Source organism: Alexandromys fortis, unplaced genomic scaffold (genome assembly GCF_014885135.2).
Source record: "Alexandromys fortis isolate MF-2015 unplaced genomic scaffold, M_Fortis_MF-2015_v1.1 scaffold_16, whole genome shotgun sequence".
NCBI lineage: Eukaryota > Metazoa > Chordata > Mammalia > Rodentia > Cricetidae > Alexandromys > Alexandromys fortis.
In genome coordinates this window covers 19,042,159-19,065,080 of record NW_026067893.1, presented here as the reverse complement: position 1 = coordinate 19,065,080, position 22,922 = coordinate 19,042,159, and the positions used below count along the sequence as shown (strand labels likewise).

The 22,922-nt window shown below is 43.5% G+C and overlaps 1 protein-coding gene across 1 annotated transcript in view; it reads left to right on the top strand.

Annotated features, from left to right (window-relative positions):
* The first annotated feature begins 1,163 nt into the window (after positions 1-1,163).
* Positions 1,164-22,922, top strand: part of Entpd1 (ectonucleoside triphosphate diphosphohydrolase 1) — an 82,914-nt gene continuing 61,155 nt past the window's right edge. The window contains exon 1 of the mRNA XM_050147444.1: positions 1,164-1,287. Within this exon, the coding sequence (XP_050003401.1) occupies positions 1,272-1,287 (16 nt within the window). The 5' untranslated portion in view covers positions 1,164-1,271. The remainder of the gene's footprint in view (positions 1,288-22,922) is intronic.

Sequence of the window (22,922 nt, the reverse complement as noted above, 5' to 3'; positions counted from 1 at the left end):
GCTCTTCTAAATGCAAAATCCTGTAGTTATGCACAGAAAGACACAGAAAGTCTTGTGATACAGTTCTGGATTTAGCTAAGTACCCAGAATTCCCTGAGCACATGCTGCGTGGCAGGCACTGCCCTGTACAAGGCTACGGACCTCTAAACTGAAAAGCCAGCCCTGTCCCCTTGTTATCTGTAGTAAAATAGTGTAGCAGGCTGAAAGTGTAGATGAGGATGTACTGCCGTCAAAGCAGTCTTCAGTGGCCACAGGGTAAAGGTTTTTGTGCAGAACTATGTCTTGTGGTATAGTTAGCTTCAGACACGACCTCTCGGCTATAAAAGAAATACAGAAAAAAAGCAAAACCCAAAGCAAACATGAGGCAGGAATCCAAAGGCGGTGTCTGCGGTCCTGCATTGCTGCTGTGCACAAATCCGCCGTTACCTCGTGTTTAACTGAGTACCTGCACTGTGGGAGGAGCTAGGGTTGGGAGCGGGATGGCAAACAGCCGAAACTGGACTCCACGCTCTGTGGCCTGTGAGTAGGAGCAGGTGGCTAGTTTCTTGCTGTCTTGGTTTGATGGGATGCCCAGGTCTCCTTTAAGCCTCAAATGCTAACACATATTGTTTGCAGCAGCCTTTAAAGGAGCAACTGTTTACTTGACTTCTTCCCTGAGGCCCAGGCCTTGTCTTCATTTCAAAACAAGTTCATAGATAGTTTCAAATTTATTTGGTCAGCCTCTTGCCTGCATTTTGGTCACCTTGCAAAGTCTGGAAGTGGCTATCCATGCTTATAGAACTGGAGGTAGGGAGTCAAAGCTGGGCAAAGGTGGGTGATTTTTGTCACTTGAGAGGTGGCAGAGGTACCTGGTGAGCAGTTTTTTAGGGAGATAAAAACAGATTTTTTCTTTTTTTTTTGTAACAGAGAGGGTGAGGGGTATATAAAAGAAGGGGAAGGAAAGGGCCTTGAACACATACTGCTTCAAGTCCAGGAAAAAATAAACTACAACCCGTTACAACCCCAGTAAGCTTTCGAGTAACTAGGGAAATGAACCGCCTTACTCCTCTACCAATCTGTATTTCTAGTCAATGAAAAAGACAGAAGCTTTGAGAGGTTCCTTCGGAAACCGGGCTGGCTAACTTAGCCCCTCCCACAAGCCCTAGGGTCTGTTATATCTCTGATCCGTGAGTACCTCTCTCACAGAAAGCCACCCCAGCAAGCAGAGGCAGCAAAAACAAAAACACCCAAGACAAACGAGGAAAGAGGAAGAAAACAAAAAGCTGCCCCTTATGGAAGATATAAAGGGTAAGACCAGAACTGATTTGATCCAAACCCTTCAGGGAAAAAAAAAAAAAAACCGCCCAATTCCAGAGCAAGTTCTTGAAAGAGGCTTAGGCAAAGCGCCTGAATGAACTTTCCCACTTCTCCTGAGCGAGGCGGAGGGAGCTTTGGGAAGCAGAGCTCCGGGCTGCCGTGCAGGCTGGCTCTTGATGAATATTCATAATTAATTGGTATGCAGATCTGCTTTTTTTTCCTTCTTAGCGGCAAGTAACTGTTTTTCAGTCCTCCAGTACCTAAAGAGGCAGCTGTTTCATCCGGAGTCATCTCGTCTCGGTTTGAGTCCCTGGTTAGCAGATGCTGGTTTCTGCGTGTAGATTTGTTTTGTTCGAATTTCCTGCGTACTTACTTCTGGGACATTAGCAAAGGCTCCTGCTCCTTCTCTGCCGGGAGTTGGACAGGCTAGTTAATGTGGCAAGAGACTGTCACAACAGGACCCTAGAGTGCGCCTTGTAAAAAAGACTGCGAACTTCTTGAGCTGTGTGGGGGAGTGCGCTTGTCCCCGCGAGCGAGGGAGAGAGGGCTGGAGGGAGGAAAAGGAAGCGATCCTCCAAAAAGAGCAGGTCGTATCTGACTGACCACATTAGATTTTGTCTAGGAAACTACAAGGGCAGACTGGTTTGCACAAATGGTGTGCAGTCTCTGCCTTTTTACCTCTTTTGGTCATTTTCTGCCAGGACGGAGAGCCAGCTGCTTGCCAGTTCTGGGGAGCCAGGAACAAAGGGGGGAATGTAGGGTCGCAAACCCACTTCATCGCCAGCTGCTAACATGCTCACAGGTTTCTGTCCCAGGTTGCAGAGGGGACTGGAGGATAGCAAACAGATTTCTTCCTAATTAAAGTAGAGTCAGCTGTGTGGGTTTCCTAAGTCTTTACACTGTGCTGGGACCTGTGTCCCCCTTTACCGTGCCTGCTGTGCATCTCCCTCATCCATATAAGGTAAGTGCTATCCTTATCCTGTCTGTTTCCCGTGGACCGAAGAGGGCAGCCAGCTCACCTTGCGGTCCGATCCGATCTGGTACTTAGGAAGTGACACCTGTGAATGCAGGCCGGCATTCTGTGCTTACGCAGTGGGAAGCATGGGTGCAGGGGGCCAGGGCACTGCTATTGTCTACTCCTCCACACTGCCGCTCTGTTCAGAGGGCTGGCTGGGACACAGAGTCTGGATCACTGGGTTCTAGGCTTGTGGATCTCTGAAGCTACTGGGGAAGAGTCAGTGATGGGCTCTAGTCTGTGAATGAATTCCTATTTTTGCAATCAAGTTTCCACTACCAGTTTCAGTTGGTTAATGGTAATTCTTCATGGGGGAGAGACAGACATTGTTATTATGTGTGGCCTTTACCGAGGGAGAATCTGAGCTTGGAGGCAAGACTCAAACGTCTCTCTGTCAAAAAGTCTAAATCTGAGGAGGTTCCTCTACTTCTGGTTTCTCTTCTGAACATGCGTCCCCACCCCCAAGTAGCCCTCAGCAGCCACTTTCAGTTCCCTGGGGAACTGGTATTTCCTCCTGCCCGGCCTGCTCTAGGGCACTTTCCTCTATCTTGAAAGCATAGCCGACCACTTTCCTTCTTCTTCCTGGAGCCAACCCACCTCTGTTTGACTTCCAGTGCCATCATTTGTACTGTGAGCCTCAGTTTCTCATCTATGAGTTGAGGAGAATAAACCTGCCTCCGAGGGTTATAAGGACGGAGGAACGATCTACACGAAGTTCCTAATGTAGACCGTGTATGCAATGAATGCAGATTCCTAATGTAGACCGTGTATGCAATGAATGCAGATGGCTGCTGCTGTTCCCAGATTTTTCTTGCGTATTGCTCTCCCCTCAAGCCTCTCCCATACTTTCACCTAGATCAGTACCTGCCTTGGATGTCTCTACAATACCTCACCTTTAATGTTTAAGATGGCACGTACCATACCCACCTGTTTTCCTCACTCTGTGTCATTTTCCAGCCCCAAATGATAACTTCTATATTCATCTTTGGATGTATGCTAGCCAGCGCACCTTTTCCCCCCAGCCTTAAAAGTCACGGTCACTTTGTTGTCCATGCAGGCAGAGGGGTGGGAGAGAGGCCTCAGTCGTGACAACAAGGCAGAAGGCAGCTGCGGCGCTAACACAGTAGCCTCAGAGGATGTGGAGCTGGGTGACATTCAGCAAGAATCCTGAGCCTAGGTACTGACTCAGTAAGAGCCACAAGACAGTCGCGGCCTGTGGCTGGGCTAGCAGTTTTCCCACACGAGGTCCACAACAGGTCTCTGATGTCCTTACTACAAATCAGCTTGGTGCTCATAAGCCACAAGGAGAAGTCCTGGGAGTTGGAAACTAGCCTCTCAGAGAAGGTGCTAGTTTCGTCTAGAGGGTGGGGCCTCACAGGCAAGTCTAGAAGTTCTTGTTAGCCACAAGCACCTTGAGCTTCTTAGCGGGCACTCAATCGGTATCTAATAAGCTATTGTTATTCTAGTTGATGTTCATTCAAGAGCCCAAAGGGTTTACAAGGGACCTTTGAGTTTGTAGTATGACTAACCACCCCCCCATTGATGCGTACAACTCCTAACCAGTTAACAAACAACTTTCTTGGTAGATACTCAGAAAAACAAAATGCCCCCTACCTCTAGGTTGATGGTCTTAATTGACTATGTGACTTGATGCCAAGACACCCGGTTTGTCCAGTAGAGCTCTGGATGAGCTTCAGTCTCTGTCCCTACTCAGCCAGACACCTAAGTGGAGATTTTTAGGATCTTTCCTAGCATACCTTTGCTGTCTCTGAACGAGACACCTGGCTCGATATTGCCTCTCTAGTCCCACTTTCTAGAACCCTTGCTGTCGGAGGCAGTGTGTTATGGTAATGAAAGAAATGCAAACACTGCCGAGCCTGGCCCTGGGTAAAATCATAATGTACACTGTTTGTTCCCAGCACCCTCTTTTCCTCTTCCTGGCATACCTTCAAAGACGTTTGACAAATAGTGTTTGTCTGCCATTTGTAAGTACCTGTGCCAGCTCCTTGGGATATAAACAGTCTGCACATGATGTGGCAGGGAAGGGAGACATATGAAACCAATTCTAATGGAAGCCAGACTCTGTCGAGTGCTAATAATAGCTCGCATTGATTATTAGGTGCCAGGCATTGTAATGTTTTATGTATGTCGTCTCGTCTAATCTTCTCATCAACTCTTTGGTACTGATTTATGTTTGTCACCCTTATGGAAGGAAGTCACTCAGCCAGAATCACTCAGCTGGTAAGAGGCAGAAGGACCATTTTTGGCCAAGTGGTCAGTCTGTAAAGCCTGAACTAGCAGACGAGTCCCCCGCCTCCCGAGAGCCACAAGAGCAGTCCGATGGCAGTGCCGTGAGGAACACTACTCAGAGTGATGACTTCTCAGAACACTTCTCAATGGGCCGCTTTCAGTTGGCCTTACAAGGTTAAGTGAAGTGCATTGCCCACAGAAAGCCCCTTCCTTCCCAAGTCAACAACGCCGAGGGAGTTTTTCTTTCTACTAAAGCTGCAGGCTGGCCTGTGGAGTGAAAAGCTCCCTCTCGTTTCCACATTCCGAGCAGGACCTATTTGCTTCCAACCCTGGAGATTCGAAGGCAGAATTGCAGGGAGTCTTGACCATTGTTGCGGCCAGTCCTGACAATTGTAGAGAGTTAGGGATGACCAACCATGCAATTAAGTAAACATTTACAGAGTGATCAGCTGCACATTAAATGATGATGTCCTTATAATGATTTTCCTCCATAGCAACGGATTAAGTGATGAGTTACATCTGGCAGCAGCAATTGCAATTCGAATTGCTTTTAATTGGCCAAAGCGTCTTTTCCTCTCCTGTGGTACCATAGTTGCTTCTCTATTCTAATCAGTAGTTATGACCAAGGGAGAATTTAATTCAGGTGTGCTGGGCTCGGCCTGTGCGGGGTGATGGCGAGGTCTGTGGGAAATTATGTAGATTTTATTCCTTCAGATATTTCAGAGAGGCCAGATCTGAGAGTAGCCCTTGTGGTGAAGAATCATCAGGAATCCTGACAGTTTGACGGAAGGTGGGAAGGGAGAAGCATGCGCTTAGTTGTGTGTATCCGTGTGTGCATGCATGTGTGTTTCTGGGATTGCTGTTTTTAGGCCTTAGCATGCATATGCATCTTTGAAGATAATAAAATTCAGATCCCTTCAGAAGTTCTGGGGTGATGCTGATGTCCTACAATCTTCTCACAGGCCCGGTGGTGATGCTGACCCTCCACAGCAATCCGACTGACTGTGTCAGAAGGTCATCTCTTAGTCTGGGGGCTTATTTGGTACCCATGGATCTACCTCACCCCTCCTTCACCCCGTACTCTCTGAGCTGCCTTGGGGAGCCACGAGTAACCAAGCCATGTAGGATAATGGGAAGCCAATTCATTTTTACTTTCAGAAGAATATATGCCCTACGACAGGATGTTCAGCCTCCAGTGTGCTATAACTTAGAAACAAGCCCTCCTTTTCAGCACACAATCTACTGCAAACAAAAAGCCCTTCTGTTAGAGCTCATAAATATCTTCGCATTTAAAAGGTTGTTACTTTTAGTTACGTGTATGTGTGTGTTTGTGTGGGTATATGCATGTTACTGCAGGTGCCCATAGAGGCCAGAGACGTTGGATCACCTGAAGCTGGAGGTACAGCAGTTGTGAGCCACTGACATTGGTGTTGGGAGCAGAACGCAGGTCCTCTGCAGGAAAGGACATGCTCCTAACAGCTGAGCCATCTTTCCAGCCCCAGCTCAACTTTTCTCTGCATTTCCCCAGGGCTCCCAGGTCCCCTAAGCTTCCCTTAGGCTCGACTTTCGCTTGAGCAGGGCTTGAAGTTCATGCGTGGCTGCCTACAGAATCCTGTGCTAGACCTAGAAGTGGCAGGGGAGCTGGGGCTCGAACACGGGGCATGGTCTGTGGGAAGGATCCCAGTTGCAAAGGTAGGAAAGTGGATGCAGAGAAGAATGCTGGGATTTCTTTAGGTTTGGGAAATTGAGGGAATGCTGAGCAGAAGCCATTGTTGGAGAGGTGAAGCTGAGGAAGATGTTGTTTGATGGGCACACAACTTGTACTTTTTTGATTCTGTACTATCAAATTATAGAGACCAATTTATAGAGCTTGATCAACATGAAGAGGAGTTTCCTTTGTTTTTTTTGAATTTTTATTGTTTTATGTAATAGTTTTTGACCTAGACAAAATGTCTTTTGCACACACACACACACACACACACACACACACACATGGCCTGGGATCCTATTGCCTCAGACCCCTGGTATTGGAATATGGGCATGTGTCACCAAGCCTGGCAAAGAAAAATGCTTTATAAAAGGAGAAAATAAGTAACAATGACATTTCAAAACAAAATGAAAGGAAAAAAAGACTAATGCCCTTGAGGTAGAATACAAGAAAGTAGAAGATGAAGGAATGTAAGGAATTATTTTTTGTGGTCAAAATTCAAGGAATCATTTCAGAGATGTTTCTCTTGGCCTCATACAGAGTGTGTGTACAGTTCCTCTGTGTCCACTGGGATGCCAGTGGTCCAGTGCCTACCGTGAGAACTCCATGTAACCCAGATTAGGGTGAGGAGAGGGCCTCGAGAGTTGGGGGTCTGCCTCTCTCATTTTACCTTTCCCAGAGTACTACCTTGGAGGAAAATGATAGCGCCATGATCACCAGGCTGTGTACAGTTTTAAAGTCTGGCTTTAGACAGGGCGTGAATCACAGGTATTTTCCATTCGTAGCTCACATTTCACAGTCAGTAGTAGATTTAACAATTTCCACCTTTTGGAACGCCCCTAATACATGGCTGTGCAGGAGCTTCTTCCCTGTAAGTAGGGGCGCACTCTGAGGATGGAATCCTAGAAATAGGATTACTGGTTTAAAACCTGTAAATATTTTCTGAAGTTTTTTGTCACGGTTGCTGAGTTACCATCCCAAAGCCAAGTTGGTTCCCAAGGTCAAGTTAGTTCCCAAGGGGTGGACCCTTTGTTCCACTGGGGCTCCCTGTGTTCTGGCATTCCCAACAGTGCTCATGATTGGTTAAAACTAATTGTATCAACTTTAAAAGTCTTTGTAACTTTTTTAGTGATTAGGAGTCTTTCTGGTACTCTTCACACAGTATGTTTAGTCTTTTGCAAATGTCTACAGTCTTTGCCCATTTATTACTAGTTTGCATTTTATGTTTTTAACCTAATTTCTGTGACTGATCCATCATCTAAAGATATTTAATCTTCCACCATACTTTCAGTAGTTTTGTGGAATCTCTTCCTAGTGGTTTCATAATATTTTATACTGTTTTTATGAAGAGATCCAACACATTTTTAAAACAACTTTGTAGTTTTTAAGTACTTTGATACTGTATTTTTTATTAGCTCCTTAACCCATGGTAATATGTTTTAAGTTCTAAATAATTCCTATTTTTGTTTAGATTATTATTAATTTTTCATTTGCTTCTTAATAGTTAGAAGATATAGTTTTATAATATCTGAAATATCCTTGTAAATATGATGAGTTTTTATAAACCTGTGAATAGTTATGAATGTAATTTATTTTTTAAAAATATAGAGTTGATATTAATCAGTTTAATCTCTTTAATTATGTTGTAATTTATCTCCAGTTATAAGTTTCCTCCATGTGAAATTATAGTGTACCTGCATTCACTTTGTTTGAGAGCATGTTAGTGTGTGTGTATGTGTGTGTAGTGTACATATGTTTGCACATGTATGGGTGTAGGTTGATGCCTGAAGTTCATGTTAGTACCTTCCTCAAAATCTGTCCACCATGTTTATTAAGGCAGGGTCTCTGACTGTACCAGAAGCTTACTTGCTGGCAGGCCAATCTGCTGTCTATATCCACCTGTCTCTCCTGCTCAAGACAGGCATTCCCAGCTATGTCTGACTGTTTACGTGGGTGCTGCAGGTTTGAACTCAGGTCTCCGTGCCCTCACAGCAAACACGCTTACCTACTGAGCTACCTCCCTATTTCCAGACTTCAAGTACTTTGAGACAATAAGTTGTCTTGTTTGTGTGCTAATTTGTGGTAGCAGCCGTTATTAGCACACTAATATGGTAAGTATTTAATAAATGGATATAAAGTGACTTTAGTTACCACACAGATGGGTTTGGGTCACATGCTGTTCTAATCACTTTATAGATGTTAATTTAGTTTTGAAACGACATTAGAAATTGGTGCTGTTTAATTTCACTCTTACTGATACTTGAGGAATGAGAGCAGTTAAGCAATTCTGTCAGAAGTTTGGGTTCTTTAGCTTTGCTTTCCTTTTCAAGATTGTTTTGAGCCCCTTGGGTTTTGAAATGAGTATTGGGATCATCTTGTTAATTTCTGCAGAGAAGCTGCTTGAGATTTTGATAAGGATTATACATTATACTGATAAGGCTGATACATTATGCTGAACATAAATGTGTTTTGAGAAGATTGCTTGTTGTTTTATCTCCAGCACCATGGCAATGCCTTAATCTACTGCTATTGCAGCTTCAAAGATGTGGATGACAGATATCTTACTTTTAAATCTATGGGAATCTGAAAAGGAAAGCACCTTGTGTTTAAATGTATCTTAATATTGAAGCAGAAATGAACAATTTTGACCTTAACGTGAAGAAAGGACTCAACATCAACAGCACCAGCTTCCCACACTCACTTTTTTCTTAAGTGTCTAACCTGTGCCTGTTGTCTGCATCAGTGCTGGGGACATTCATGGTCATGCATGATGGCTTTCCTCTTTAGCTATCAGTGAGCAGACTCCTTCCTGGAGACGCGTGCTGGCGTTCAGCGTGATTCATTTCTCACTGTGTTGTCTGCATTCTTGAGCTCTTAGTCTGGGCTCCTTTCCTGATGAGCTATGATCATCAGGAGGAAGGGTGACTAGCTGTCCTCAGGACAGAAGTCTTCACTGCCACGTCCCCAGGAAAGTTCCTCCTGTGTTTCGGGAAGCCTGGAGCCATAGAGAAGCTGAGGACGATGATGGTTTTCCGCCAGAGCTGTTTGTCCTGCTCCGTATCACTTAGCTGAGGCTAGACTTCCTTCTCCAGAGTGGCCTAGGATAACCCTGCTGCTTTCCAGATGTAGCTGTACTTGAGGGAGTGGGGGGGGGCCCTCCTGTGATTGCTTTGGTCACTGCCCCTGCCTTTTGCCTTAACTCTTCAAGGGCTTATTATTTAGATGTCTTTGAACTTCATATTTCTTTATTTCCTTTTTACCCTTCTTCCCCTTCATTTACTTTTAGAACACTCCAGGAGTGGTTTCCTAAGATTCCCCTCTATATCATCCAGTTTCCCATAACTAGTACCAGCATCCAGTTTGATTTTGGCTTCCATGAAATCTCTGTGTTTGTTCTTTCTCATAGCAAAATCTTCTATCCAGTTAAAATCAAATATTTCCCTTTTTGTCCCTCTTTTTGTCATTTTATTGATGGAGGTGACTTTCTCCTCCATAGTTCAACTTTATTGCAAAAGTTTTTTTTTTTTTTAATTATTTTCTGTGTATGGGTGCTTTGCCTTGTATATGCCTATGCAAACACGTGCCTGCAGTACCTACGGAGACCAGAAGGGGGCTTTGGATCCCCTGAAACTGGAGTTACAGAGAGTTGTGAGTTACCATGTGGGTGCTAGGAATTGAACCCAAATCTTCCTGTGGAAGAGCAGCCAGTGCTCTTAACCAATGAGCCATCTCTCCAGCACCATTTTTTTTTTTAAAACATAATGGTTTGAACAGCTTTCACTGAGGTTTATCTCCAGCAAGCCTGAGAGATTTGGGGTGGGTAGTTTACCCATAGCTCTTGTGGAGTCAGCTTGGATCTCGTTTAGGAGCCTAAAAGACTAGACTCTCACCTCAACGTGGGAGGAGATCTACATCCTCCGGGCGGGGCAGCTGTTTCTGACCCAGGAGAGAAGGCAAAAGGCATCTTGAGTATTTCCATGTTTCAGAAGACATGGAGACCAGGCTGTCAGAGTTCTGTCAATATCGTTGTCCAGGGGCTCAAGACGTCCAGGAAGGACCCCTCTCTGGGACATGCTCTTGCTTTGCTTCTTCCTCAGGGAGGAAAACTGTGGAGCTGGGCAATGAACTCTGCCCTGTGCTTAGCACGTTCCCCACAGTGATGCTGTCGTGGGAGAGGGTGGGGATAGAATCAGAAACAAGACACCAGAGTTTGTCCCAGACATTCCTTTGTCCCTCCTGTCACGCTGTGCTGTATTTCCTTCTTCTTGTGTTCTGTTGTTTCCAAGAGTAGCAGGGCTGGGAAGACTTCTGAGTCCTTGCTTTACTTGCTCCTGGTCATACCACCCAGATAAGGACATGACGATCACTACTGCGTGTTCTTTATCCTAACATAAAATTGTTTCATTTTGCAAAAACATTCTTCCTTTGGATACACAGGTGGATTTTACTAAGACCGTGGGAGAATGTGACAAAATATTTTGACTTGATATTGACGCTGTCATCATGTTCAGTGGTCACAAGATTGTGCAATTGCTCTAGGGACATTCTGAGAACGAACCAGTCAGTTAGTGAGCGGTGCTGTGGGGGTTAGGCATCTGCAGTAACACCTCAGTAAACGAGGGGTGACGGGGTCACACACTAGAACGAGGACAGAGGAATGGGCAGGGGGAGTTCAGTTTTGACAGCGTTTCTGAAGCGGAGTTGGAGAGGTAACAGTTTAGATGGCTTCCTGCGGGGAGGGGAGGGAAGAAGGATGTGAGGACTTCTCGTGAGTCACAAGCTAGATGGCTGGATCAGTAACTCTCTATAAGCAAGGCTGAGGACAGGTGAGGGAGAGCAGATTTGCAGGCTAGACAGCAAACACCTTGGACGCTAAACTGAGATGTCTATAAAGCATCAGGTAAGGCATAGGCATTCTGCTGGTTGCTGGGAATTTGGATCTAGATCTCAGAGACTGGGAGACTAGAGGAGCTGCAGTTGAGGTGTAGAGTTCGTGGTTGGGAGTGCAGGCAGGGACAAGTTAGCCTGTAGCACAGAGAATAAAGATGGGAGACTGGAAAATGATACCTAGGGAAGCACCATGTTAAGAAAGGAGCAAGGAGAGAAAGGGCTTAGGAAAAGAGACTCAGCAAGAATACCTTAAAAGGCAGAAGAAAGTCAAAGAGAGGGTTTGGACCTGGTAGTCAGGGGACCAATGTTCAAGTTCACAGCTGCAGAAAAGGCAAGAAGGATAGTGGGACGATAATGCAGCCTCTCTCGTGGCATACCCTCCTGCATCCTCTGTCCTGCTCAGTGTGAGGCTGCATCCAGCCTCTCTCTTGTGGCACACCCACCTGTGTCCTGCATCCTGCCCATAGTGTGAGGCTGCATCCAGCCTCTCTCTCGTAGCATTCTCACCTGCGTCCTTCCTACCGCCAGCCCAGTGCTTTGGGAACTGAGATGCATTTTATGCTTGCTGCTAAAAATACTCTTCTCTGAAAAAAATGAGGACCAGCAAGCTGGCTCAATGGGTAAAGGCATTTGCCATCAAACCTGCCAACCTGAGTTTCATTCTTGGGACTCATATGGTTAAGAGAGAGCCAATTACCCTGCAAGTTGTTCTCTGACCTCCACATGAAAGTTGTGGAAAGCGCAGAAAAATAAATAAATGTAAGGGAATAAAACCTCTAATGGTATGTTTTGCCATGGAGGAAATATGGTGACAGGATTGTGGAATTGTCAATCATGTTGCTGTGTGGATAGAATTCACATATTAAGAGACCAAAGTACAGGAATCAAGAAAGTAAGAATGGAGGGCTTCAAGTGAAAAGAGTGCTGTTTCTGGGAAACTAGTTAGACGGAACAAAGAGTGAATTTGGTTAATATTTGAATCATAAAAGTCAGCCGACGGGAGATGACCCAATATTCATTCATCAGATTGTACTTACTAAACAAAGCATGTGCAAAATGCTATTCTAGATGCAGAGGAGACATCAGGAGACAAAATAAACCCCCTGACTTTTATGAGGCTCATATCTCAGAGGAGGGGTCGCAGGAGAAGTAAAGCGTCTGTGTGCTCAGTCACAAGTGTTCAGAAGGGACGCAACAAGCAAGGAAGGTCAGAGGGGGTGTCCTGTGGCAGTTTCTGGGATGAACATTCCAGGTGGAGGGGCCATTAGCTATAAAATCCTAAAGGGGAGGGAAAGGCGTAAGAAACAAGGACTCCAGCATAGTTCTGGGTGAGTAAGGTAAGAGCCCAGGGACAGAGTGTCTAGGTTCTTGGGGGCCGCAGAATAGACTTCAGCTTGTATTCACAGAGAATAAAACATTACAGCAGATGCTGAGCACAGCCGTGGACTTGTCCAGTCTGTGCTTTAATAGGGTCTTAATAGAGAGACTTGCTAGGATTATCACTGCAGTGCTGCGGTCCAGAGATAAGGGGAGGTGCCCAGTCGTGATGGCAGCAGCGGAAACATTGAGAAAAAAAATTGCATTGTATCTATTCTGAAGATAGAGGCTGTTAAATTTCCCAGTTGAATTTAACAGGAAAGGGAGAGACGGAAACTTGACTTCAAAGACTTGGCACCTTCTGAGGAACTGGAGAGACAGAGTCCTTGAACTGAAGATGGACTGCAGATGGGAGAAGTTTGGGTGGAGAGATGAAAAGAGTTTATGTGAAGTCTAAGTCTATTGTCTTTCCCCGTGGATGTGATAAAATGCCTTATAGGAGCAGCTTAAAGCAAGGAGGGTTTCTTTGGGCTCAGGGTTGAGAAGATAGAGACTATCTGGATGGGGAGGGAGTGGTGGCTGGGACCAGCGTGGTCCAGGATGTTTGGGCATAGATTGCTCAGCTCTCCACAAGGTCAGGAGCAAGGCAGTCAATCAGGCTGGCCGTACCTGCCCCTCAGCCACTTACCACCTGTAGCCAGGCCCTTCTTCTTAAAAGTTCTCCTGCCTCCCAACGTGGTACCACCTACTGGAAACCCAAGTGTTCAAATGTATGAGCCTGTTTTGGGCCGGGGTAAGGGGTAGGCATTTTCCGGTTGAACCACACAGACAGCTATTTTAATGTTAGACTTCAGGGCCAGCCAGTAGATACATGCAGAAATTTGGAGTTTGTGGGAGAACACTGAGCTAGAGATAATTATTTGAGTTACCAGGAAATACTTAAGTTCAATGAAACTGGATTTAGTTGTGATGAGACTAGCGAGAAAAATCAAAAAATAGGTATAGATAGAAAAGCAAAGAGGTTTGGGGAACTGAACCTTGGACTATTCAAGAAGCATGTTCCCCCCTCCCCCACGTGTGTGTGTGTGTGTTGCCTAGGGGAGAGGATAAACTAAGGGAGTATGCTGACCTGGGGAGCCAAGCAGAATGCTTCGAGATGAGGAAGTGGTGAGCTGGGTGTGCTGCTGTTCATGAGTCAAATTCAGGTGAAACTGGAGGTGGGGGACATTGGGTGGCCTTTGTAAGACATTGGTGGAGTGCCGGGGACAAATTATCCATGGAGGTGAGGTGGTCCTGCTGTTCTGTCTCCTCACCCCTATCCCTTTCCTCTGTACCAGAGCTAAGGAAGAATTTGTAACATCTGAAGAACTTGGTTGAGAGGGAGGTAGACAAGTTTCCTCAAAGGAAATTTTGAGAGTTCTGGTGTCAGAGGAAGAGGAAATGAACTCCGGGCACCGAGTAACAACAAACATCCACTTTGGCTACAGATAGTCTGTTGCTGTCCTTTGGAAACATTTGTGTTCCTGTCGTCAGCTCCTCGTGAAATCATTTAGGATGGAAACTCTTCTGGGCAGGCTGAAGTCCCAGATCTTGGGTATCCAGATCATAACATCTTCTGTGAAAGAAGTATCAGCCGAATAACAAGCCAGTCCAGTTTATCCGTGAGCATGGCGCATCCATGATAAACAGAGGTGCTCTTTTCTAGCAGAGAAAATGGTTCTCGGATATTGACTTAGTTAGGTTCTCTATTGTTGTGAAGAGCACAGCAAAAACACAGCAATTCATAAAGGAAAACATTTAATTGGGGCTGTTTACAGTTTCAGAGGTTTAGTCCATTATCGTCATGACAGGATATGGCAGTGTGCAGGCAGACATGGTGCTGGAGAAGGAGCCAAGAGTTCTACATCTTGATCTACAGGTAGCAGAAGGAGACTGTGTCCCACACTGGGGGAAACTTGAGCATGTGAGACCTCAAAGCTTACCCCCACAGTGACATACTTCCTCCAACAAGGCCATGCCTCCTAATAGTGCCACTTCCTGTGAGCCAAGCATTCAAAGACATGAGTTTATTGGGGCCAATCCTATTTAAACTGCCACAGATATTTTTAGGGTTGTGAATGTTCTCCCTTAGTCAAAGATCACCACCATTTCTTGATAATTTTTTAAAGTATATATATGTGTACATATGTGCTATACATACGTGTGTGGAGGTTAGAGACAACTGGTTGGACGTGATACTCTCTCCTTGGGCCTTGCTGAAGCAGGGTCTCTTTTATAGTTTCTGCAGGACTGTGTACTCCTGGCTCGCTACCCCCAAGCTTTTAGGCACTCTCCTGTCTCTGCCTCCTGTCCTGCATAGGAATTCTGGGGCTACAGATTTGTACATGGCCTCAAGGTTTTGAAAGCTAGTTTGGAAATCAAACTCAGGTCATCAAGTTTGCCCAGCAAACACTCTCACCTGCTGACTTATGATGCTGGTTGCTCTCTGACTGATTTTTAACCTTATTGGACTCTAGTTCATTTTGTTTCCAAAATTCTCCTTCACTATATGTGCGGGTCTTTGCAACTGCTATGGCCAACAGAATGATGTCTGTGAGAGGCAAAAAAGTAGTTCAGTTCAACAAGACTCAGTAGCAGGTGTTGGTTCAGGCTTCAGGAGTCTGACCCCAAGTAGTTTATTTCAGGCGTATTTAAGCTTAGCACAATTTGGTGAAAAATCTAGTGATAAATAACTCAGTTCCCTGTACACAATAAAGCTTAAAACATGAATGACTTTGTAAACTCTTTGTAAAGTTCAGGTGACACTTGCCATAAAGATAGATTCTACAGATTGACAAGCTCTAATAAGGGTCTGGAGGAGGATCCAGTGTTGTCTTGGACACCCAGATATTACAGAGGTCACCAGGCTCTTAACCACATCCAGCCCCCTGGGTGGGTAATAGGTTATACATTCTTCTCTTTGAAACGGCAGCCTTGTGTGTTTGACATTCCCGGTTCCTCTAGTAGCTGTCTATGAGCACAAGGACCTACGTGCCTCCCACAACTGCTGTGCTTCCTTATAGAGAGATCGGCTTTTCATCTCTCCTATTCCTGGTTTACTTGACTAACTCCTACCCATTCGGCTAGGCTTGAGAAATGTTCTACACAGGAGAGCAGGTCGTACTGATGACTCTTCTATGGCTAAGAAACCTGGGAGGGGAATGGCAGTTTGGCCAGTACTGAACTCACCTACAATACCTTCCTCTCTTTTACAATATTTGTTTATATTACATTTATGGACTAAACCATCTTAAGTTGATAACTTTGTATGTCAAAACTAAACGATTGACATTTCTTACGAGTCATCCTATTGCATACAGTTTTTCAAGGTATCCAGGCAAACACTGCAGCTTATCCCCAGGTATAGTCCGGAAGCACTTGCCATGGCTCCCAAGCACTCAAACAGCTGCTGTATACAATGGTATTCTGAGTGAGTTGGCTTCAGGTCTCTGGATGGTCCATGATGTCAACATCACTCCTTGAACGACACATCGTGCAACCTGCACCAGGCCTGTTTTTCCTCCTGAGTCTAAAATCAGTTGCTAAATCAAAATCTACCAATTAATGCACCAGATATCATGATTATCATAAGTAGATCCTTGTCTACTTAGTTGTTAGAGTTTCATACAGCATCATTCCAGTTCAAGCTGTGTGTGTGTGTGTGTGTGTGTGTGTGTGTGCCTGCCTTATTGATTCTTGCAAACACCCATCCTGATATACTATATGGATATTATTTAAAGGGTTTATAATGAGTGACAAGGCAAAGGAAATTGGCAAGAATCAGGCAAACCACTAACAAAAAAGGGTGAAGCAAGCCGGGCGGTGGTGGTGCACGCCTTTAATCCCAGCACTCGGGAGGCAGAGGCAGGCGGATCTCTGTGAGTTCGAGGCCAGCCTGGTCTACAAGAGCTAGTTCCAGGACAGGAACCAAAAGCTACAGAGAAACCCTGTCTCAAAAATAAAATAAATAAATAAAAAAAAAAAAGGTGAAGCAACCATGCCAAGCCAGATGACTGGGAGAAGGGAAGCCACGCATGGTACTTTTTGTCTACCACCGTTGCCCAATTGTTTGGCCCACAGACTGTGTTTCCCAGTAAGCCAATCATGTGACCATGGGTGGGCAGATGAGACTAGACTCCTGCTGGAGCTCAGCAGCTGGATTATGAGTGAGGGATCTCAGTGGCTAAGACTATGAGAATACTATGCTATCCCCCATCACTAGCAAACCAAGACAGCTGCAATGGTGAGATACTGTTTTCACATGCCGAAGGGAAGGGCTTCTCTTGCTGTTTATTTTGTTGGTTTGTTTTCATGGTCAGTACCACTGAAGATACAGGAAAATGAACATTCTCACATTGGCCAAAGTATAGGTTAAACTTCTCTGAATGGTAGTGTGAGCACCAAGAACGTTATTTTCCTGACCAAACAGAGCTACTACAAAAATTGCCTAAGTAAGCTATCATGAGTATGTGCATAGCTGGTCCCTGGAGGATGTGCTTTGGTATGTTGTCTGCAATAGTGACCAGAGGGAATTAACCTAACAGATAGCTATATTCCAACGAGATCAGGAGAAAACTTGTGAGAGGAAGGGAAGTATTGTGAAGAGGAAAACCAGGTTACCAAAGTGAACAGGCAAGACCTATTGGTTAGAAATAATATCCTTGACACCAAATACGTACATAAGGAAGACTTAAAAAGGTGAAATATTAAAATAGATTGTTTACATAGATTTTATTTTCCTTTTTGATATTTTCTGTACCTTCTGAATTTTAACAAGCATATATTATTTTTTTTCTGCTATAAGAAATACTAAATGCTACTTAGAAAGAGTTCTCATTTAAAGTTAACTGCAAAGTTATTAATTTACGAGTAAAAATTAATCAGATATGCTGGGCAGTGCTGGTTCATGCCTTTAATCTCAGCACTCAGGAGGCAGAGGCAGGCGGATCTCTCCAGAGCTAGTTCCAGGACAGCCAAAAGCTACACAAAGACACTCTGTCTCGAAAAACAACAAAAATAACTGCAAAAATAAGCAGATTTAAAAGGACTCTATGAAGCACAGTAGCCTGCTTATTAGCCTTATTTTCAACTATATGTGTAATTCCTCTAACCATTTTACGAACATACAAAATCTGTCTTTCTGAGAGTCAGTATCATCCCAGAATATCAAGAGCTTAGCTAGATATGGTTCAGAAAAATATTCTAGAAACTAAAAGCAAATACATCTGGATGTGAATTAAGCAAAAAGGCAGTAACGGAACTAAGATGCAGGACTCAACAATGGGTTGGCGCAGGAAGCCACGTACTTTGATGTGATGTGTGAAGGGCGGAGCTGCTCCGGAAGTGGGGATCTAATTCTTTTACCATCTGTAGAATAAAAGTTCATGGACAATGTAAGAAAAAAAAGTCACGTATTTAAAACAAAACAGCTAAGCAATCCCGCCCACAGTCAGACCTGCAACAGCCACCTCTCCCTGCCTTATTAACAGTCTCGTGCCCGAGCAGCAGCTCCACCAGAGGCCTTTGCAATCTAGTGCTGCTCAGGGCAGAACAGACCTTAATTCAGAGGCTCTGGAGCTTTTACTCTTATAGATGAGTGAGATATTTTTTCTTACAAAAAAAAAATCGGTGTTTTGTCTCAGAGAAATACAAGTGCAACTTAAACTCAAGTGTACTAAGTGTTAACGAGAGCTGCACTCGCCCCTCCCACCACTGCCCCGTCTTCGGTTTGTCCTGTCCAGGACTGCTGCCTTTAACCTTCCTACCAAGTCATCTGGCATGCGTATTTGCTGGGTGTCCGTTGAGATAGCTGTTGGTTTCCTATCGTGGCAGCCAAATGTCTCACCTGCCAAACCTTCCCTCTGCAGTGATGGACAGATCTGGGATAGGCTGGTATTCCCTGTCTACATCAGCATCTGAGCAAGTGTTTTCCCCTTCGGTTTCCTTCCCTACTTTACCCTGTTTCTCTGCATGCTCAGTTTGCTGTTTTACTTGGTAGCTGTTTTTTTTCTCCCTAAGCCAAGGTAAATTCACATTTGGTTTACTTTCCGTGATCAGTAATCTAACAGGTGTTTTATTCTTTTTTTTTTGGTAGTTTTTGTTTTGTTTTATGTTTTCCCCTCCTCTTCTTTTCTTGTCTGTTTATTTTCAAAGTCTCCCTTCTGAGACTTTTGTCCTGTTTAGTTTCAGCCGCTCGCTCTTTTGTCATGCTCTCTCTGCTGGCCTCTGTCCCGTGTTGACTTTCATCCTAACATCCCTTCCGCTTTCTAGGTTCCCAGCCTCATCTGGGTGGAGCACCCCCTTCAGTAACTCCCGAAACCAGGCACACTGAAGGAAATGTCACTGGAGGCTCTCGGATCTTTTAGGATTTCCAAATTACAGCTCTTCTTCCCAAGTGTTTTTATGTCGCTCGCTGCTCCCACCCTACCTGCTAGTTCCAGGAAGGATGGAAAGCCCTTTTCCTTCTAGTCCTTTACGTACTATACCAGTTTACGGTGATGTTTTTGGGCACACGTTAGTTTCTCTCCACTGTGATCCACTTTCTTTGTGTGTTGCATGGGAGCATTTGCTCCCTCCCAGCCAGGGACTCGCATCTTCCAGTTCTCAACACTTCTCTCGTCGGCTCTCTGATTTCTTCCCGTCACTCTCTGTGTTCTTTCTGCAAAGCCTCCTGAGTTGCAGCTGTTCTCTGTGACACGTACTCACACTTTCTAGGGTATTTCCTTGACTTTGGGTTCAACACTTCTTTGAAGACACTTCTTTTGGTTACTTCTGTATAATTTCTGATAGCTTACTTAAGCAGAACCACACTCTGTCTGCTCTCACAGATGTGGCATCTCTTGGTATAGGGACTGATATTTTCTGCTTTGTTTGCTCTGTTTCTAAGTATGTTTTATTTTTGTAGATTTATCTTTGCTATTGAAGATCTTTTCTCATTCTTATTTAATCTTGTCCTGTATTTCAAATATACCCTCCCCCTTGTTTTATAGTTAGTGATCTTAAAGAATACATCCGTTCTTACTTTTGTTCTCACCGTAGATGTCTGTATTAGTTTTCTCTTCACCATGACCGAACACCCAGCAGAACAGAAACTTGGTAGAGGAAGAGTTCTTTTCTCACTCACAGTTCAGAGGACTACAGTTGTCGTGGTGGGGAAAGCATGCTGGGAGGAGCGGTTTGGTGGAAGGTGCCAGGCAGTAAGCAGGCGAAGAAGACGAGGGCTCAGGGTTTCCCTTTTGTTCAGTCTGAGCTCTGAGTGAGCAGCGAGAACCATCTATGTTCTGGGTGGGGCTCTCTGGAAATTACCCCACAGATACAGCAGATCTGTGTCTCCTAGGCAACAATAAATCCAGCCAAGCTGGCCATGAGAATTAACCCTTACACCACCTAAACAATTTATCATGGACCAATCAAAGCCACAGTTTATTTTCTTGATCTAGTTGGCTTATCTACTGAATTCTCTCTTTTTTTTGCATTTAAATTTTCAATTGATTTTATTGAACTATATATTTTTCTCCATTACCATCCTCCCCCCCCCCTTCTATTCTCTGCCATAATCCCCAAGCTCCCAATTTACTCAGGAGATCTTGTCTTTTTCTACTTCCCATGTAGATTAGATCCATGTATGTCTCTCTTCGGGTTCTCATTGTTGTCTAGCTTCTCTGGGATTGTGATTTGTAGGCTAGATTTTCTCTGCTTTATATCTAAAAGCCACTTATGAGTGAGTACATATGATAATTGTCTTTCTGGGTCTGGGTTACCTCACACAATATGATGTTTTCTAGATCCATCCATTTGCCTGCAAATTTCAAGATGCCACTATTTTTTTCCACTGTGTAGTACTCCATTGTGTTTATCCATTCTTTGGTTGAGGGCATTTAGCCAGGTTCTGGCTATGACAAATAATGCTGCTATGAACATGGTTGGGCACATGTCCTTATAGTATGATTGAGCATCCTTTGGGTTTATACCCAAAAGTGGTGTTGCTGGGTCTTGAAGTAGGTTGTTTCCTAATTTTCTGATTTCCAAAGCAGCTGTTCCCAATTGCACTCCCACCAGCAATGCAGAAATGTTCCTTTTCCCCACATCCTCTCCAGCATAAGTTGTCATCAGTGTTTTTGATTTTGTCCATTCTTACAGGTATAAGATGGAATCTCAGAGTTCTTTTGATTTGCGTTTCTCTAATGGTTAAGGATGTTGAACATTTCCTTAAGTGTCTTTCAGCCATATTAGAGTCAGCTGTTGAGAGTTCTCTGTACCCCATTTTTTTTTGGTTAGTTTGGATATAGGTTTGTCTATTTTGTTGATTTTCTCAAACAACCAACTCTTTGTCTCATTACTTCTTTGTGTTGTTTTCTTTGTTTCTATTTTGTTGATTTAAGCTCTCAGTTTGATTATTTCCTGCCATCTAGTCCTCCTGGGTGAATTTGCTTCTTTTTGTTCTAGAATTTTCAGTTATTCTGATAGCTCACTAGTGTGGGAATTTTCCAGCTTCTTTATGTAGGTATTTAGTGCTATGAACTTTCCTCTTTCATTGTGTTCCATGTTGTGTGGTTATTTCCATTGAATTTTAGGAAATCCTTAATTTCTTTATTTCTCCCTTGACTCATTGGTAATTCAGGTGAGCACTGTTTAATTTCCATGTGTTTGTGGGCTTTCTGAAATTAGTGTCACTGTTAAATTCTAATTTTAAGCCTTGGTGATCCGATAAGATATATAGGGTTATTTCTTTTTCTTTTTTGTTACCTAGTACGTGGTCAATTTTTGAGGTGGTTCCATGAGGTGTGCTGAGAAGATATATTCTTTTATGTTTGGATAGAATATTCTATAGATGTCTGTTAAGTACATTTGAGTCATAACATCTACTAGTGCCCTTATTTCTCTGTTAAGTTTCTCTCTGGAAGACCTGTCCAGTGGTGAAAGTGGGGTATTGAAGACTCCCACTATTAGTGTGTGGTGTTTAATGTGTGATTTAAGCTTCAGTAGTGTTTCTTTTTACATATGAGAGTACCCTGGTATTCGGGGCATGGATGTTCAGCACTGAGATTTCCTCTTGATAGATTTTTCCTGTGATAATATGAAATGGCCTTCTTTGTCTCTTTTGATTTTAGTTTGAAGTCTATTTTGTTAGGTATTAGGACAGCTACACCAGCTTGATTCTTAGGTCCATTTGATTGGAAAATTTTTTCCCAACCCTTTACTCTGAGGTGATGTCTGTCTTTGAGGTTGAGGTGTATTTCTGTATGCAGCAGAAGGACGAATTCTGTTTTCATATCCGATTTATTAACCTATGTTTTTTATAGGTGAGTTGAATCCATTTATATTAAGGGATATTAATAACCAGTGATTGCTAGTTTTTGTTATTTTAGTTTTTGTTGTTGGTGATGTTATTTTTATGTGTTTTTCCCTTCTTTGGGGTTTGCTACTGTGAGATCATTAATTGTCTGTGTTTTTGTTGATGTAGCCAACTTCCTTGGGTTGGAGTTTTCATTGTAGTACTTTGTGTAAGGTTGGGTTCGTGGCTAAGTATTGGTTAAGTCTGGTTCTGTCATGGAATATCTTGTTTTGTCTGTCTATGGTGATTGAAAGTTTTGCTAGATATAGTAGTCTGAACTGGCATCTGTAGTCTCTCAATGTCTGCATAACGCTTGATCAGGACCACCTGGCTTTTAATGATTTCATTGAGAGTAAGGTGTAATTCTGATTGGTCTGCCTTTATATGTTACTTAGTCTTTTTTTCCTTTGCAGCTCTTAATATTATTTTTTATTCTGTATGTTTAGTGTTTTGATTATTATGTGGTGAGAGGAGTTTTTTTTTGGTCCAGCGTATTTTGTGTTCTGTAAGTTTCTTGTGTCTTCATATACCTATCTTTCTTTAGTTTGGGAAAGTTTTCTTCTGTGATTTTGTTGAATGCATTTTCTATGCTTCTGAGTTGGACTTCTCTTTCTTCTATCCCTGTTATTTTTAGATTTGGTCTTTTCATGGTGTCCCATATTTCCTGGATATTTTATGTTTAGCTTTTGTTAGATTAAAATTTTCTTTGATGAGTGTATTTCCTCTATCATATCTTCAGCACTTGAGATTCTCTCTTCCATCTCTTGTTTTCTGCTGTTTATGCTTGCATTGTGGTTCCTGATTGTTTTCCCATATTTTCTGTTTCCAGAATTCCCTCTGTTTGTGTTTTCTTTATTGTCTCTATTTCAGTTTTCAAGTCTTGAATCATTTCTTTCACCTGTTTGATTGCTTTTTTTTTTTTTTTTTGGTTTTCTTTAAGGGATTTATTGATTTTTTTCCAATTTTTTGTTTGTCTTTTTCTCCATTTCTTTGAAAGAATTTTTCATTTCTTCTTTAAGGGCCTCAATCATTCTCCAAAAGTCATTTTTTACTGGGGTGTTCAAGTCTTGCTT